The following is a 14,853-nucleotide window of genomic DNA, read 5'->3' on the forward strand; positions in this document are numbered from 1 at the left end:
TCATCAAAGCTGAAATACGTTTTAGTAACTCGTACAAGATACTGAATACTAACTAAAATTTTTTTAAGATACTAGATGGAAGTTCGTAACTTGAAGAATTTATATTCTCATCATACTATTAATGCGTTATTGCAATGTCAAAACTACAAAAAGATTCATGCAATTGAGGAAAAATGATATTTGAATAATGTATCATTAAGCAAAAATTTTAGTGCGCAAAATCCTAAAATCATTATTCACAAGTCAAGAAAATAAAAGAATTTCAAAAATCCATCAGAAAGAAAACCATTAAAAAAACCAGTCAAACTGACGAAAACATATTTTGAAAACAAACCGATGAACCTCAAAACACAATTGAGCGCTTCAATGACCAGTAACATTTTCATAAGCATTGATGAAGCTAAATTGTCAGACTATTCACAACCTAAACGACAGGTAGCATCTAAATATGTCCACTAGATATAAACATAAGCAAACCACATGCCGGGGCTTCTCATACATACCAACACATCAAAAGAAGCCAAAGGTCAAATCCTAGGCCAGTCATAAATACCAAACCTACACTAAGCATAGGATGTTCCAAAAGCACATGAAAAGGTTCGGTTCAGTCTACCACAAGTCCAACAGTTTCCATAATTAAAAACGAAGTTGTGCAATGTATATGCACAAACTTCTATATATTAGATAGCAGGAGAGGCTAAAAGCTGGAGCTCATGAGCCTCAACAGAAGAACATGGAATTGCAGACATTTTCCTGCAATGGCGGCAACTGAGGAACAGTGCCACCAGAGGCAGAAGACTGGCCACCATGGCTCGACGAAGTCTCAGACTTGTCCTCAAATTTCATGAACTGCCCCAGCTGAGTTGCTGCCAGGTGTGCATAACAGACAGGAGCAACTGAAACACAAACACATGAAAATGGCATCAAAGCAAAATTAAAGCACTGATGTGTTTTATGAATACCGGAAGAGAAATGCCAAAATCTTCAGCTCATAGGCCCAAAGTAAAAGTGCTTTTTAAGCTTTTATACGAGATTATCCAAGAAGCCAAATTTTATTTGAAGACCATAAAATTCTATCTCAGTTGTAGAAGAAGCATGAAATTGGAACTTCTATGAAAACAAATCAGATATTAATTTCTTTTAAAAGGAAATCAATTTATATTTTCAAGTTGTAAAACAAAAAAAATGGGGCTCTGAACAAAACCATACTTCAGTAAGTCACAAATACCATACTGCCAAACCCATCTTCAAATGTCTTTTATTTTCTTTTCACTGAATTTGAGCAAACAACAGACTGATCAGACACTAACGACAGTAATAGATACACTTATCAAGATATTTGACTTGTAAATTAACAAATTCCGATTACAAACTACTATCAAGAAAGCTTCAAAATAAGAGTGAAAATGGAGGAAAGTCCAAGACCATCAGAACTCACCGACAGATATGGCAGTGGTGCTCCGCTGATAACTGTCATTCCAGCACAAACGATCAAATTCATCATTACGCTTGAAACTTGACTCAAGTGAGCAATCAATAAGGCTAAATTTCTACTTACACGTATGAAAGAGAATGCACCAATTCTTGTAGATCATCTGCAGAGAAACCAATCTCATCTAACAGAACATGGTAATGTGTCGGCCTAGTGGTTCCCTGTAGGAATTTGAGGCAAAATTAAAAGCTCCATATCAATACAAGTTCTTACAGACAATATTGCACCAACCAAACAGCCAGTCCTCTCAAGTCGACTTCTACCTAGTTTCAAGTTTTACTCAGAACTTTTATTCAATTGTGAATCAAAATCACGGAGAAAAGGAAAAGAATTGAGTGTAGAAGCCAAATATAATAATCACTCTAATGCTAGATCCGTGAGAATAAGAAGCAAACTCACTAGGCATAGGAATGAGGGCAGATATCTTGAAACAGGCAGTGCTGTTTGTATATAATGATATAAAAAATTTTAATAAGAAAAAAAAAAGGTCAGGCCTGCAGGCTTGTAAGCCAGGTTTAAGTAAAGAGGCCTGGCCTATTTACTTAAAAAAAGGCTTATAAATAGGCCTGAGCCTGGCCTTAGCCTATTTATTAAACAGATCAGGCCAGGCTCAAAATAGGCCAGGCCATAGGCCCCTAGCCTACTTCCATCCCTAATGCGCTGGCCATCATGCTTGAACAATAGAAGATGAACACAAGCATGAATCCCAGTTGAGACATGGACTAATAACAGATACTGCTGGCAAGATTTTCCTGTGACTATAACACTGTTTGGTATGAGGGAAAAGGAAGGGAGGGAAAATTTTAATAGGTTTGTTTTGAAAAATGAAATGGGGTTAAAAGCTTGTAACTAATTTTTCTTCCTCTTATTTTCTATCTTTATTAAAATTTCACAACCCCCCTTTTCCAAATTTTCAAAGCAAACCCCTTAAAAGTTTTCCTCCCCTCCCTTCCCCTCCATTTCCCTCATACCAAACATCGAGTAAAGGAGCAAAAGTAAAAATAATTGCAGGTAGGCAGAAGCACAAGTGAAATCTAACCGATTGTTCGCAAATGAAAAGACATGATATCCAAGTAATATTCAAGGAAACACCTTAGATTGGTAATGTAAATGGCAGAAGTGGATACACGTATGATTTCAAGCAACAACAATGCATGCATGCAAATTGCAAGAAACAAGTAGCAGCATACTCACGATCATTCCAGCATGTGCACATAAGTAGAAATCATAATTTCGGGGATGACAAATTTTGTTGTCAATAATAGTTCCTACCAAGTATTATAAAAGAAATAGATTAGCATAAAGCATGACATAATGAGCTTTAAAAGAAATGGTTGATAAGAAAGAACTAATGAGAACACATAAACCCAAATGTTAATGAAGAGCAAAAGATCAAGTAATGAAATCGGAGATTCTTTGAGAAACTTCCTAAAAATGCTTTAAAACAAAGGTAAATGCTAGTATAAGCACCCCTTGCATACCAGGGGGGACATTATCAGGAGACCCATTCTGGAAAAATTTTGTGTGGTGATTTTTCTGAGCAACAATCACCACAAATTTGGGGTCCCACTTTTCATCAAGGAATTTACAGGCCTAAAAAAATAAAAAATAATACATCAGCCCATATTATAAAAATGATCAAATTTAAATATAACATAATTGATTGATGACTTGATCAATAACCTCAATGATTTGATTAAGCTCGATGTTTAAAACTTGAGTGAACTGTGATTCACTAACCCCATCCCTACATTCACAAGATAAAAAAAGCGAGAATAAAGTCAAGCAAGCAACAAGACCAAAAGCATATAACAATTAGCACAAAAATGATGCAAATTTTGAGAAGATTATCACCAAAGAAATCATCAATTTTTATATTAAACACAATAATTAACAGAGCACATCACCAATACAAAGAAAAATTAGAGCATAGTTCATAACAGTAGTAGGAAATCAAGGCTATAGTCAAGATTATAATCAACACTCAACCAAGAAAAAGAAAATAAGCAAATATAATTTAGAGAATATAACTAAATCAACAAATAAGCGTTTTCATAGAAGACATGCCTGAATATGATTATGTTTTCAGGCTTCCTATTACCAGAACTTTGATAGAAATCAACAAGAAGTTCCCTGCAAATTTTAAAATCCATCAGCATGACAATTTTCTAAAACCAGAGTGCATAACATATTCTACATTATTATAAGACAGGAAGAAATAACACAATGGTAGGGGAAAACCATTATAGAATAAAGATGGGAAAGAGAGAGAACATGGAGGGACAGAGGAAGAGGAGAGGAGAGAAAAATAGAGAGGAAGACGAGAGATTCAGCTCAATTCAATTCATTATTCCAAAAGCCTAATCTTTTAACTACCTAACAAACTCTCACTCATTCTCCTTTTATTATCATGGTTACATAACAAAAGTAGAGAGGAAGTGTTCTGATTTAAAAGCATAAAGCTAATTGCTATTCAAAATCAACCTGATAATGCCCTCATCTTCCTTTTCACCTACTGGCTTGAACAGATTATCAATCATTTCAACCTTTGGAGACTGGGTTCGAACACAGGCCCTATACTTCGAGATCAAAGGCCACTGTCGGGAGCTCACCACCTGCAAATTTAATAACAACCACAAAGGCAATCAATCATAAGGCCACTGAATAAAAGTTAGTGCCTTGCCATATCAATGGATGTGATGTTGGTTTTATTCTATGTGATATTGGCATTATTCTATTCACAACTAATCACCCAAGATAAATTATCATTACCGCTGCAATGGAAGGAATATCCGTCTGCCCAGGTGAGCCATGGGACACGTCCATCCCAAGGATAATGGTAGGAACTTTGGAAACAATGGGCAGAGTAGGAGATTTTTCAACAGATAAAAATGAATTCATCCCACCTAGCTGCAAGAGAGTGAAATCAACCAAAAAAAAAAAAAAAAAAAGGGGAAAAACATGCTTGATGTCAAATTAACCTGGCCAAAAATGCCAATCACATAATTTCCAGCATTGAAAGGAATGCCTCTATGAAAACCATCGAAAGCATGATGTAATTACCTTAGCATTGATTTTCAGCAACACATTGGTCAGATATTGATCATTGACCCTTTGCGGACACATGCACTGATTAACAATTCCAAAGTCAGCAAGATTCTTCTTTTTCCAGGGGCCTGGAAGATTTAAATAGTTTTCATTAATTTCATTAATTAGATAACAACATTCTTTAATATGAGACGAAATGACATAAAGCCAACCATATATATCACAATTTTTCCGCTCCGGAAGAAGACAGAGAAGGAACTGAGGTGCTCCAGGAAGTTTCGACTGTATCTCTTCAAACATCTTATCCACTCTAACCATAGGTGGGGCACGCCTAAACTGCGGACTTTCCTCAAATACATCAAATGGGGGATCTATTTGCTGCCAAAAGCAAAGCACAAACATGTCATTATCTCCTTCATCTTCTTGCAAATTACATTCATTTATGGAACTTACAATTCCTTTCGCTTGTGCACATCTAGTCAGATCCCGAACAAGAGATTGCACATCACAACGTGCAGAAAAGTTTGCCACAGCCCATCGCTCTATCTTTGTTGGCTGCACAAATTTCTGCAGAAGCTCTTAAATAGTTAGATCTTAAGGACTCAGATTATCCCAGTCCCTCTTATTTCTTCCTAATTATTGATAAACCATAGAAAGTTAATCCAGATAGGAAAGACAAACCTTATTGTTAAAATTCCACCTCCCATTTCTTGGATTGAACTCTTCTCCATTGCCAAACTTCAACTACGGAAGATGCAACAAAAATCATTTCAAATGCATTGCACATAACAATAACATTATTGGCAATTCAGCTAAAGGCAATCATCAGTATCCCATAAACAAGTAAAACAAGATTTTACCATTGTTTTGCTGTTTCATCAAAGTGTGACATCTTTTTTCAAAATTTTGCCCAAGTTAGGAGGGCTAGATTGCTTCAAAAGTAAAAGCATAATATATATATATATACAAGTTAAAAATTTAAAATAAATGAACAACTAAAATAAATACCCTTGGAGCTGGGAGGACACGGCCATCCACTTGTGTAAAACCAGTATTTATTCGAATTGCACAATTATGTAGCATAGGATCAGAATCATACTTGCTGACTTTTAAAACCTGCATAGAAAAACAGTAAAACAGCCAGAACCATGAATTTTATGTTTTTTGGTAGAAACCCTGAACCATGAATTATTTAAATCATAATTTTGCAGAGACTCACATCAGACAAAACCTTCATCCTCTCTTGTGGCTTCTGCCGAGACTTTTCAACCAATGATGCCCTTTGCAGTGTAGTAAGTGCCTTTGTATAACGTTGCAGGGATACCAAAGAGCAAAGCTATGAACACAACAAAAGTATTCAGCCAACAATAAAACAAAGTTAAGATGAACCAGTTGCTTTTACAGTCAACATTTTCAGTGGAGATCCTGGAATTCACCTCAATGGGAATATAAGTTGGGCGTTTTGGTTTCCCAACATTAACGCAAGGCATATCAGCGGAGTACTTAAGATGTATCTTGCGATAATTTTCAAAATAATCAAGAACAGTTATTTCCTCTGCTGCACTATCATCACCACCCTTACTCTTGAGAGTAAACCTACAACAACCACACTTCATTAGACACATAAACCAGTGTAAGATGCCACAATAACATTACGACACAACACATACAACAAATTAAATTAATCATCCTCAAGGTAATTTAAGAGTTAGTGAAATACGTCTGTTGACGACATGGGAGTTCACTGAGCCCACATATCTTGTACTCTTGATTAGATGGGGTCGTTGTAATCCTCAAATTCTTCAGAGTCTTTCTAGCCTGTTTAAGGAACAAATAAAATTTCTGAAACTTGAATATGGAAAGCTTAGCAATCACAATGCAAATCTAAATCACATGTTGAGAAATTAATTTTTAATCATAAACCATCATAAATGATATGAGAACGACTTGCACAATTCCAAAAATTCAAGCCCCAGTTGCAGTCACCATGCTATTTGAAGCCCTCATCTGCGTCTTATTTATTAGAATCATATTCTCCATTTTGAATTCGAATTGTACAATTTAAACAACTAGGACAGAAAGATTAAACAAAAATGAAGAAATATTCAGAAAATATAATTACCTTGGCCCAGTCAAGGGAAGAAGGATGTCTCACGTTTTGGTTGGCAATTAAGAAGTCCACCACAGGCCCAGGTTGTATTATCATCGTAGTTGATACATCTTAGTACAAAAAATGGAAGGATAAATCCACACAAAACATTGAAATGAGAAGCAAGGTATATAGGTAAGGAGAGATCATACCGATGTTGAGGGATAAGCCACTCTGTGTAGTCCTAAAACTTGAATGAAATCCCCGGCAGCCCAGAACACCACCGCCCACATCAGCAAAATTCATTGGATCATTGTGGAAGAAGGATTGCCGAACAAGTAGACAGCCTCTGCAAAAGTTCGAGTGCAGGTAATGTTTAGCAATTTAGTGCAGCAATATATCCTCACATTGAGATGTCTAAGTTATAATTTATAGAGAACAAGGGACAAAACTTACTTCTTAGCAGCATTTTGCCTCAATATAATATCAAGAACTCTTATGGCTTCTTGAAAATTCTCAGTCTCCTGCCCACGTAATGCGTTGGCAATGGCCTGCATCGGAATCTTTGCAGCAAAGCTGATCTCCACTTTAAATGTTTTTGCACGATTCGGTCGCCGAATCCTCTTCCTGTCACCCTCATTTGGACTTCCATGACCATCAGGGCTGCAATTTCCATTATTTCTGCAGAGGCAAGAAACCAAGTCATATTAATAAATAATATGAAACAAACTACAAAATCAAAACCCAAAGAAAGGAAAATCAACCTGTTTGATATGACATCCTCTAGAACAACCGTAAACTCAAGTTTGTTTCGAGGAAGAGATCCAACAGTAAACAAACTCTTCTCACCATCATAGGCAAAGTCTTTTCCCGCTAGCTCAGATGCGTAAGTCTCCTGTACTCTATCAATTAACTTTCTTCCCACACCCTTACCTTCCACAGGTCGTCCATCTTCATAGAAAAGGGCTACCTGTTCAGATCCAAAGTGAATTAGTCAATTCTGCACAGATAACCTTAGAAAATTTCTGAAGGGAAAAAATTATAAAACAACGGTCTTACACTGTAATGAAAGAAATGCCCATCCTTGTTGTTGACATCAACTTTGAAGTGATTGGTGAGAAGTTGCAGTTTACTTCCTTTGGATCCCAAGCCCCGTCTAGCTATTGGAACTCGAGAAGGCTTCTTAGCTGGTTCAGGAGGCAGCTCTTCTACTTTCACTGGAACAATATTTGGTGGCACTTCAGGAGGCGGAGGTGGTGGTGGCGGCAAACTGTCATCATTCCCGTTTCCATTTGGCTCAAATGAATCCATCCTAGCAATATAATTTGTTGACGTTACATTGTCCCAACATGATCATTACAGTAGAAGAAGTTCAAGAGTACAAGAAATTATAAAATTTGACATTGCCATAAACTTAAAGGTGGTCAAAAGGGCCTGATTGACCTGCCAAGAAGAAGGTAGAAATGAAGCAATTTTTCTTTCGTAATGTTAGTTATAACCTTGTCATCATTGCCCTATAAACTGAAGACACAATGATCATTTTTCATCGATAAAATCACTTTTTAAATCACATTATCTTTTCCCATCATGTGAGGGGCAGCCTTCACATAGCAGCAAAGTTGTCACATTGTAACAACATGGTCACCGATTTGAGTAGCAAAAACAGCCTCTTGAAAAAAATGCATGATTGGACTGCGTACAATAAACCCAAAGAGGGTACAAACCTCCCTAAACTCCGCACACAGCCGGAGCTTCATGCACCAGACTGTCCCTTAATCTTTTCCAACATACACATCAAATTTGAGCTAAGAATATCAGCAAAACACTACAAAGCTAAAGCAGTGACATGAAATTAAGATCAACGATCCATTATGCAGCCATTCCTTAAACTCTTGATTTTAAACTCTTGATTTTGAGGCGGACGGTGATGAAGGAGAGTAGCGCTTGTTCGCTGGGTTTGTACTTTTGTTTTGTGCTATGATATTCAGTCATCATTCAAAAACACTAATTTGCTGCAATATCTCAAATTTATAGAATAAAATAAGTACTTTGAGAAAGCAGGATACCAGGAAATCCAAAGGATGGAAAAATCGTGTAAAACACTTCCGACAAAGTAACATTCACATGCGAAAGAACTCAGGTAACATACATGCAAAGGACGCAAAGAAAATACCCAGTTGCAACGTTTGAACACCCGATTGTCATAAAAATTACAGATTACAACCCATTCCAAACAACGTTGACCAAAAAATGTCAGAAAGACGGAACCTTTCAGGGAAAAAACCAGGCTCAAGATAAGAGGAGGAACCACGAAACTTTACCACAAGCAAAGCTTCCAAATTTCTGCAGAAACAAATAACGAGAAGACCGGAGATTTCAAGGAAAATATAAACAAAAGACACTAAATACTCGAATGAATTTCTTTTCCAGCAACACAACAATGCAGGTAATATTTTTCCAGGCAGAGAGGAGGAAAAATATGATCCTCCCATGCTAAACCTAAAGCAACCAAAATATTTCAGGACAAAAAAAAACCCGCATTGCATCATTTCACAGTCAGAAGGCCAAAAATGAGAAACGAAGCAAACACATTTTCGGAAAAACTAGACAAGAACAGTGCCATACACCATGAAGTGCCATGAACAGCTAAAAAAAATTCTAACCTTACCAGTCACGGCAAAGGCGAGGAGAGACGCTAGACAAAACCCTAAAAGACTCGAACCCAGAGAATGAATTCGGAGAACAAGAAAGTGGAAACTATACTAGAGAGTGAGAGAGAAAGTGAGTGATCTCATGGCACCGCAAGGACTCTGTCAAATGACGAAGTAATGCTCTGAAGTGAAACTGCCTGCGGTGCGTCCAGTTAAGTGATCACGACCGTTGATGGACGAAGGGGAGTGCATTAACGGACGACGAGATCCGTCAGGAAGTTGAGCAAATGGATTTTAGATCTTCTCAAAATCCGCTCTTTCTTTCTCTATTTGAAATTAAAAAAAAAAAGGATTGCTCAATATAATAAATATTTTACAAATTACTACATAAATTTTAAATACTATTTTTTGACAAAAAATGTATTATAATAATATTTTATACAAGATTACATTTAAACTATTTATTTTTTAATTCAAAGGCGAAAAATGCGTTCAATGAAGTGGCCATCGGTACGTGGGAAAAGACTTTTTAGGATTTTACGTCATGTGTCGTCTCGGTTCGCGCGTCAGTCTCAACTGCTTAGATTGTATGACGATTTTGGATAGACACAATTCTGAAATTGATGAGATTGTCCCTGCCAGGTAGTGACTTCATTTTACAGAGGGGTGACGCGTGTGAGGGACAAAACTGGAAAGTTAAGGATAAAAGTGAAAACTGGGGGAAACACGGGAAGGCGGAGCACGGTTATAATGGCTGCGGGGCCCACATGCCATCATCCTTAACAAATTCGTTGGAATGGGATTTTTCAAATTTTAAAAATATTCAACCATGATCCACAAAGATCATTTCCTTTCTACTTTAATTTTTTCCCGCAATATCCGCATCCATATCATCTACGTATTATTTATTAATCAAATATTACATAGACAGTGTCAAAGATTAAAATATCCTAATGTATTTCTATGTCCAGCCCTTATTATAAATTTTAAATAATTAATTTATAAATAACAAATGATTAATTTAAATTAGTTTAAAATAATAAATAGATTAGAGATATATTTTTGTTTTCAAATATATCCTTATAATAAATAAAAAAAGATGAAAAAGAATGTATGAGAAAATATAATAAGAGAGAGTATAACAAATGAGAGAGAATAAATAATTAATGGCAAGGTTGAAAAAATTACATTAAATGCTAAAATAAACTTAAAATGAAACTTATAAAATGGATTACACTCTTTTCTAAAATTAAAACTTATAAATAGGACCTGAGAGAGTATTTGTATGTAATTTTACGTGTTATAAATTTCAATATCAATTTAAGATCTCAATATCAATTTAAAACTTATAACATATCATGAATATAATCTTCTAAGATTATGAAAAATGAGCCATGTTATTTTTATTTATAATTTATAAGTAAATAGTGTGATTTGTTAAAATTTTATATTATGTGTGTCAGTGTGTGCCTTATAAGATTCACCCCTTAAAATCATTAAGCACACCTCATCTAATCCGCCCCCATTTAATATGAACCAACCGCTTTCTCATATTCTTATCGTCAGAGTTATAGCAGCCAAGTGCTTTAATTTCCAAACATCCCTTAAAATTATCTGCTTGGGTCTGTCAAGACGTATGAAGTGATTTTCAAATTGATGGACCCCCAATTTTTAATATAAAAGTTAATTAGATATTTAATTTTGTTCTAAATATAATACTCTAATTTATTTTATTTCTAATATTTATCTATTTTGTTCCCAAATAATTTCTGTAGTAATTACACATATTAAAAAGTTTTAATGACAGGGTATTCCAATACATATCATTGATAGAGGTATATTAGGAAACATCTATTTATTACAGATAATTAACTTAATTAATCTTTTTAATATTTATAAATTAATTATTTAACTTTTATATTAATAATAAGAGGTGACAACATTGTATTCCTCCAGTGCTATATCCACCAACATGTAGCAGCAAATCATATCCCCACTTGTTGCTCCGCTCAAATTGTGCCAAAATCATTCCCTCCGATGCCATTAATAAAATGCAGCAGACCCTCATCCTACGTCTCACGCCTTGCACATATGTTATCACCTCTAAAAATATACCCTCCTAAACATCCCTTGAGAAATTTAGCTTACTTCTATCCCCAGCATCCATGAAATAATAGTCAACACACACGATCACAATTTAGGGTTCATTTGTATCTGCGTTTGCTTAGTATTTATAAACACTTTCATGTAAGTTGACGTAAAATTCTCTTTATATATTTATCTCGTATTCTGTAAATTATGATTGTAAAAATCGTTTTTAAGGATCAAATCACAGTTCCAAAGAAGCACTTAATAAGTCCTTTCGAAAAACAAAGGGGAAAAAAAAAAAGAATTGGACTATGTGAGTGAGGCCTTCAGCTATGGAAGAATTACAATAAGGTCCCAAACAAGGAAAACAATTAAAAAACAAGTCTCAGAAGTTGTCATTTTCATTATAGAACTTATTATTGTAAGCTATTGAGGTTGTTATTTAAACCTTTCGGTAATTATTTCATGGAACTGGTTGTAATTCCCCCTTCAACCATCACGTAATTCCCCCTTTTACACGTCCTTCGCAATACCTGTAAGCACAGGCTGCAAGGCTTTGCTAGCACATTCCAAGCAACCTTCCTGTAGAGAGCATCATTCGTATCTCTAATATCTCTTAAGGCCAAAACCACCAATCCTCTTCGGTGACCACTTGACCTCCAGCGCACTACAGACACCCTTCTATACACCTCAGATGTCTCTCAGATAAGATTCTTCTGCGTCCTTGCAACTTCATAGCACACATTCGCATTAAGATATAACATATACACTTGAAAATACCTCGAACATGATTTTCTTTAATAAAAAGATACTCCTCCGGTCCTTATTATAAGACCCCATTTGACTTTTTATTTGGTCCTAATTATAAGACCCCAATTCATTTTGTCTCTTATATTTATGCATTTTTTTCCAAGATAATCCTTCTAATAATGATTGTTTTAGCCAATATACTTAATTAGCAAGGATATTTTAGGAATGACAACACTTATTTATTATAAATAACCAACTTAACTTACTTCCTTAATCTCCTCAAATAAGTCAATTGGGTCTTATAATTAGGACCGGAGGAGTACATATGCTTGCAAAAAAAAAATGTTAGTCTTGTGTTCGTTAATCCTCTCCCATGAAATGCTGACAACATTTCCGTACATATATAAAATGTTACACATGACTCAATATCTGATTTGATTTGATAGGAACAATGTTGTGTATTAAAAAACTACAATATAATTAAAGTTATTTTGATAATATATTAAAAATCAATATAGTTAATTAAATAATAAAGAAAAATATAAAAAAATACCTTTTGAACTTCAGAATATCAAATCAGGAATTACTACAAAAATATATTGTCATTTGTTTTTTAAGTGTACTCAATTGCTAGTAAAATGTAGTAAACAAGACCAACTTAAAATTTTGAGATTCAAAAGGTATTTTTCTGGGATTTTTTCAGTAATAAAACTATAGCAAATACTTCTTTTACTTTCATTTTATTTGCTCTCTCTTTCTTAAATTCGACATTCCAGATTTAGAAGGTGTTTGGATACTCCAATAATTACTTTTCAAAAACATTTTTCCGCAAATCGAAGCAAACACCTCCACATATTTACTTCGTATACCATAAAAACACTTCTGAAACTATGGTTTTGATCTTACCCAAACACTCCCTTAGTTATGAACCCCTTCTTCAGCATCAATTCAGTAATTTTTTTAACGCATCATTGTCGTATTTATTTCCATTTATATTCTCATATTAAGTAAAATTTTTACTTTCAAAGATATTAAGATTAAGATCTTTCCACAATCATTTTAATTTTTACACTGGAATATCATTTAAAAATAATAGTGAAATAATGATGTTATCATTATAATATGTCGTAAAATTACTTCTTTTTTTATTTCTATTCTCAACGTAAGTAATGCTTTGGAAATTACAATAAGATTCCGCTTAAGAGAATTAAATACAAAAAGCTCCCTTGAAATTATCAAATTAATCTAAAGTCCAAGAAACACCTTTACAAGAAATTTTATTTATTTAATTACCAAATTATCGTTATCTTTTTTTTAAAGTACATATTAACAACTAAAAGTGTAGTCATCAACAACTTAAGGTGTAATGCTTAACAACTATTACAGCGGATATTAACAGCTCATGGGTTACATTTTTGTGATGCGTTGTGAAAATATGTTGTTAATATCTACCGCGATATATGTTAATCGTTACACCTTAAACTGTTAACGATTATACTTTTCAGTTGTCAATGCATACTTTAAAAAAAAGATAAAGGCAACTTGGTAATTAAATTAATAAAATTTTTTGCAATGATGTCCCTTAGACTTTAGATTAATTTGATATTTTTAAGGGACCTTTTTATATTTAATTCTCTTATATGAGACTTATTATTGTTGTTGATCTTATAAGCCTCCATCTCCATTGGGTTGATCGGACAGAACATGTAGGGCCTGTTTGGTTTGAGGGGGGAGGGGCGGAGGGGGGTTTTATCTTCACCTTGTTTGGTTTGATTAAAAAGGAGGGGAGGGGAGGGTATTTAATGATTCCTTGTTTGGTTCAAGGAGGGGAGGGGAGGGATAATAATAATCAATTTACCATTTTACCCTTACATATTAGTTTATGTTTTTTATTAATATATTATATAAATTAATTTACATCTTAATTTAAATTATATAATTTAATAAAAATTCAGTCTTATCATGTTAATATGTGTATTAAAAAATTGGTATAGTAATTTTTTATTCGAATTAATATAATAATATATTTAAAATAATCAAATTAACAAATTTTATATGCTTTAAGAAAAATGAAATTTTATTTTCTTTAGGCTATCTTTTTTTCCAGCTTTAAGATATATTTAATAAATAATATATTTATAAAAAACAATTAATTTTATAATATTATAATTTTTTATTTTTAAATAATTTTTATAATATATTTTTAATTATAATAATGTATATATATTTTTATTTTTTTTACTTAGGATAATATATTTTTTATTTGAAATAAATATTATAATAATATATTTTATAAGTAGAAGTGGAATATTAAAAAAACCATAAGAGTATAATGGTCCAAAATTTTGACTCCCCTCCAAAAACCCCCAATTTGGAGGGGAGCCAAAATGGGAGGAGGGAGGGGAGGGGAGGGGACATTTTAGCTCCCCTCCCCTCCAAAATTTGTAACCAAATGAGGGGAGGGGCTCATTTTCCCTCCCCTCCCTTCTTCTCCCTTCCAACCAAACACACCCGAAAAGTATTAATGTTAAAAGAGTAAACGCATGTTGTTTTTTTTTTGACCAGTTGAGTAAATGTATGCTTTAAACTTGGAAACTACTCTTTTAGTACTTAATATAAGACCTAATTTGAAAATTAATGTTAGCTTTATATGTAAAACCTATTTCATATGCTTATCAAATTTTTTTCAAATTAACTCAATTAATATTCTCTTAGTAATAGTCAAGTAGGAGAGG

General features: G+C 34.0%; 1 protein-coding gene across 2 annotated transcripts; it reads right to left on the minus strand.

Moving 5' to 3' along the window:
- Positions 1 to 354: 354 nt before the first annotated feature.
- Positions 355 to 9,405, minus strand: LOC114755341 (protein argonaute 4). Of its 2 annotated transcripts, none has more exons than XM_028944221.1 (23): positions 9,298 to 9,405; positions 7,689 to 7,941; positions 7,394 to 7,599; positions 7,086 to 7,310; positions 6,842 to 6,978; positions 6,663 to 6,760; positions 6,261 to 6,358; positions 5,977 to 6,136; positions 5,760 to 5,876; positions 5,549 to 5,656; positions 5,222 to 5,284; positions 4,994 to 5,107; positions 4,753 to 4,918; positions 4,556 to 4,668; positions 4,265 to 4,402; positions 3,977 to 4,107; positions 3,560 to 3,625; positions 3,176 to 3,239; positions 2,974 to 3,085; positions 2,687 to 2,760; positions 1,559 to 1,653; positions 1,439 to 1,470; positions 355 to 896 (listed from the first exon to the last, which is right to left on the minus strand). In XM_028944221.1, exons 2-23 carry the CDS (start codon positions 7,938 to 7,940, stop codon positions 721 to 723), a joined length of 2,745 nt encoding a protein of 914 aa, XP_028800054.1. In that variant the 5' UTR covers position 7,941; positions 9,298 to 9,405; the 3' UTR covers positions 355 to 720. The 2 variants fall into 2 exon arrangements, with proteins under 2 accessions (XP_028800054.1, XP_028800053.1); XM_028944220.1 differs by having other exon boundaries at positions 9,293 to 9,405.
- Between the last annotated feature and the right edge of the window lie 5,448 nt (positions 9,406 to 14,853).

Source organism: Neltuma alba, unplaced genomic scaffold, assembly GCF_004799145.2.
Source record: "Neltuma alba isolate B1F8T4 unplaced genomic scaffold, ASM479914v2 tig00010250_pilon, whole genome shotgun sequence".
NCBI lineage: Eukaryota > Viridiplantae > Streptophyta > Magnoliopsida > Fabales > Fabaceae > Neltuma > Neltuma alba.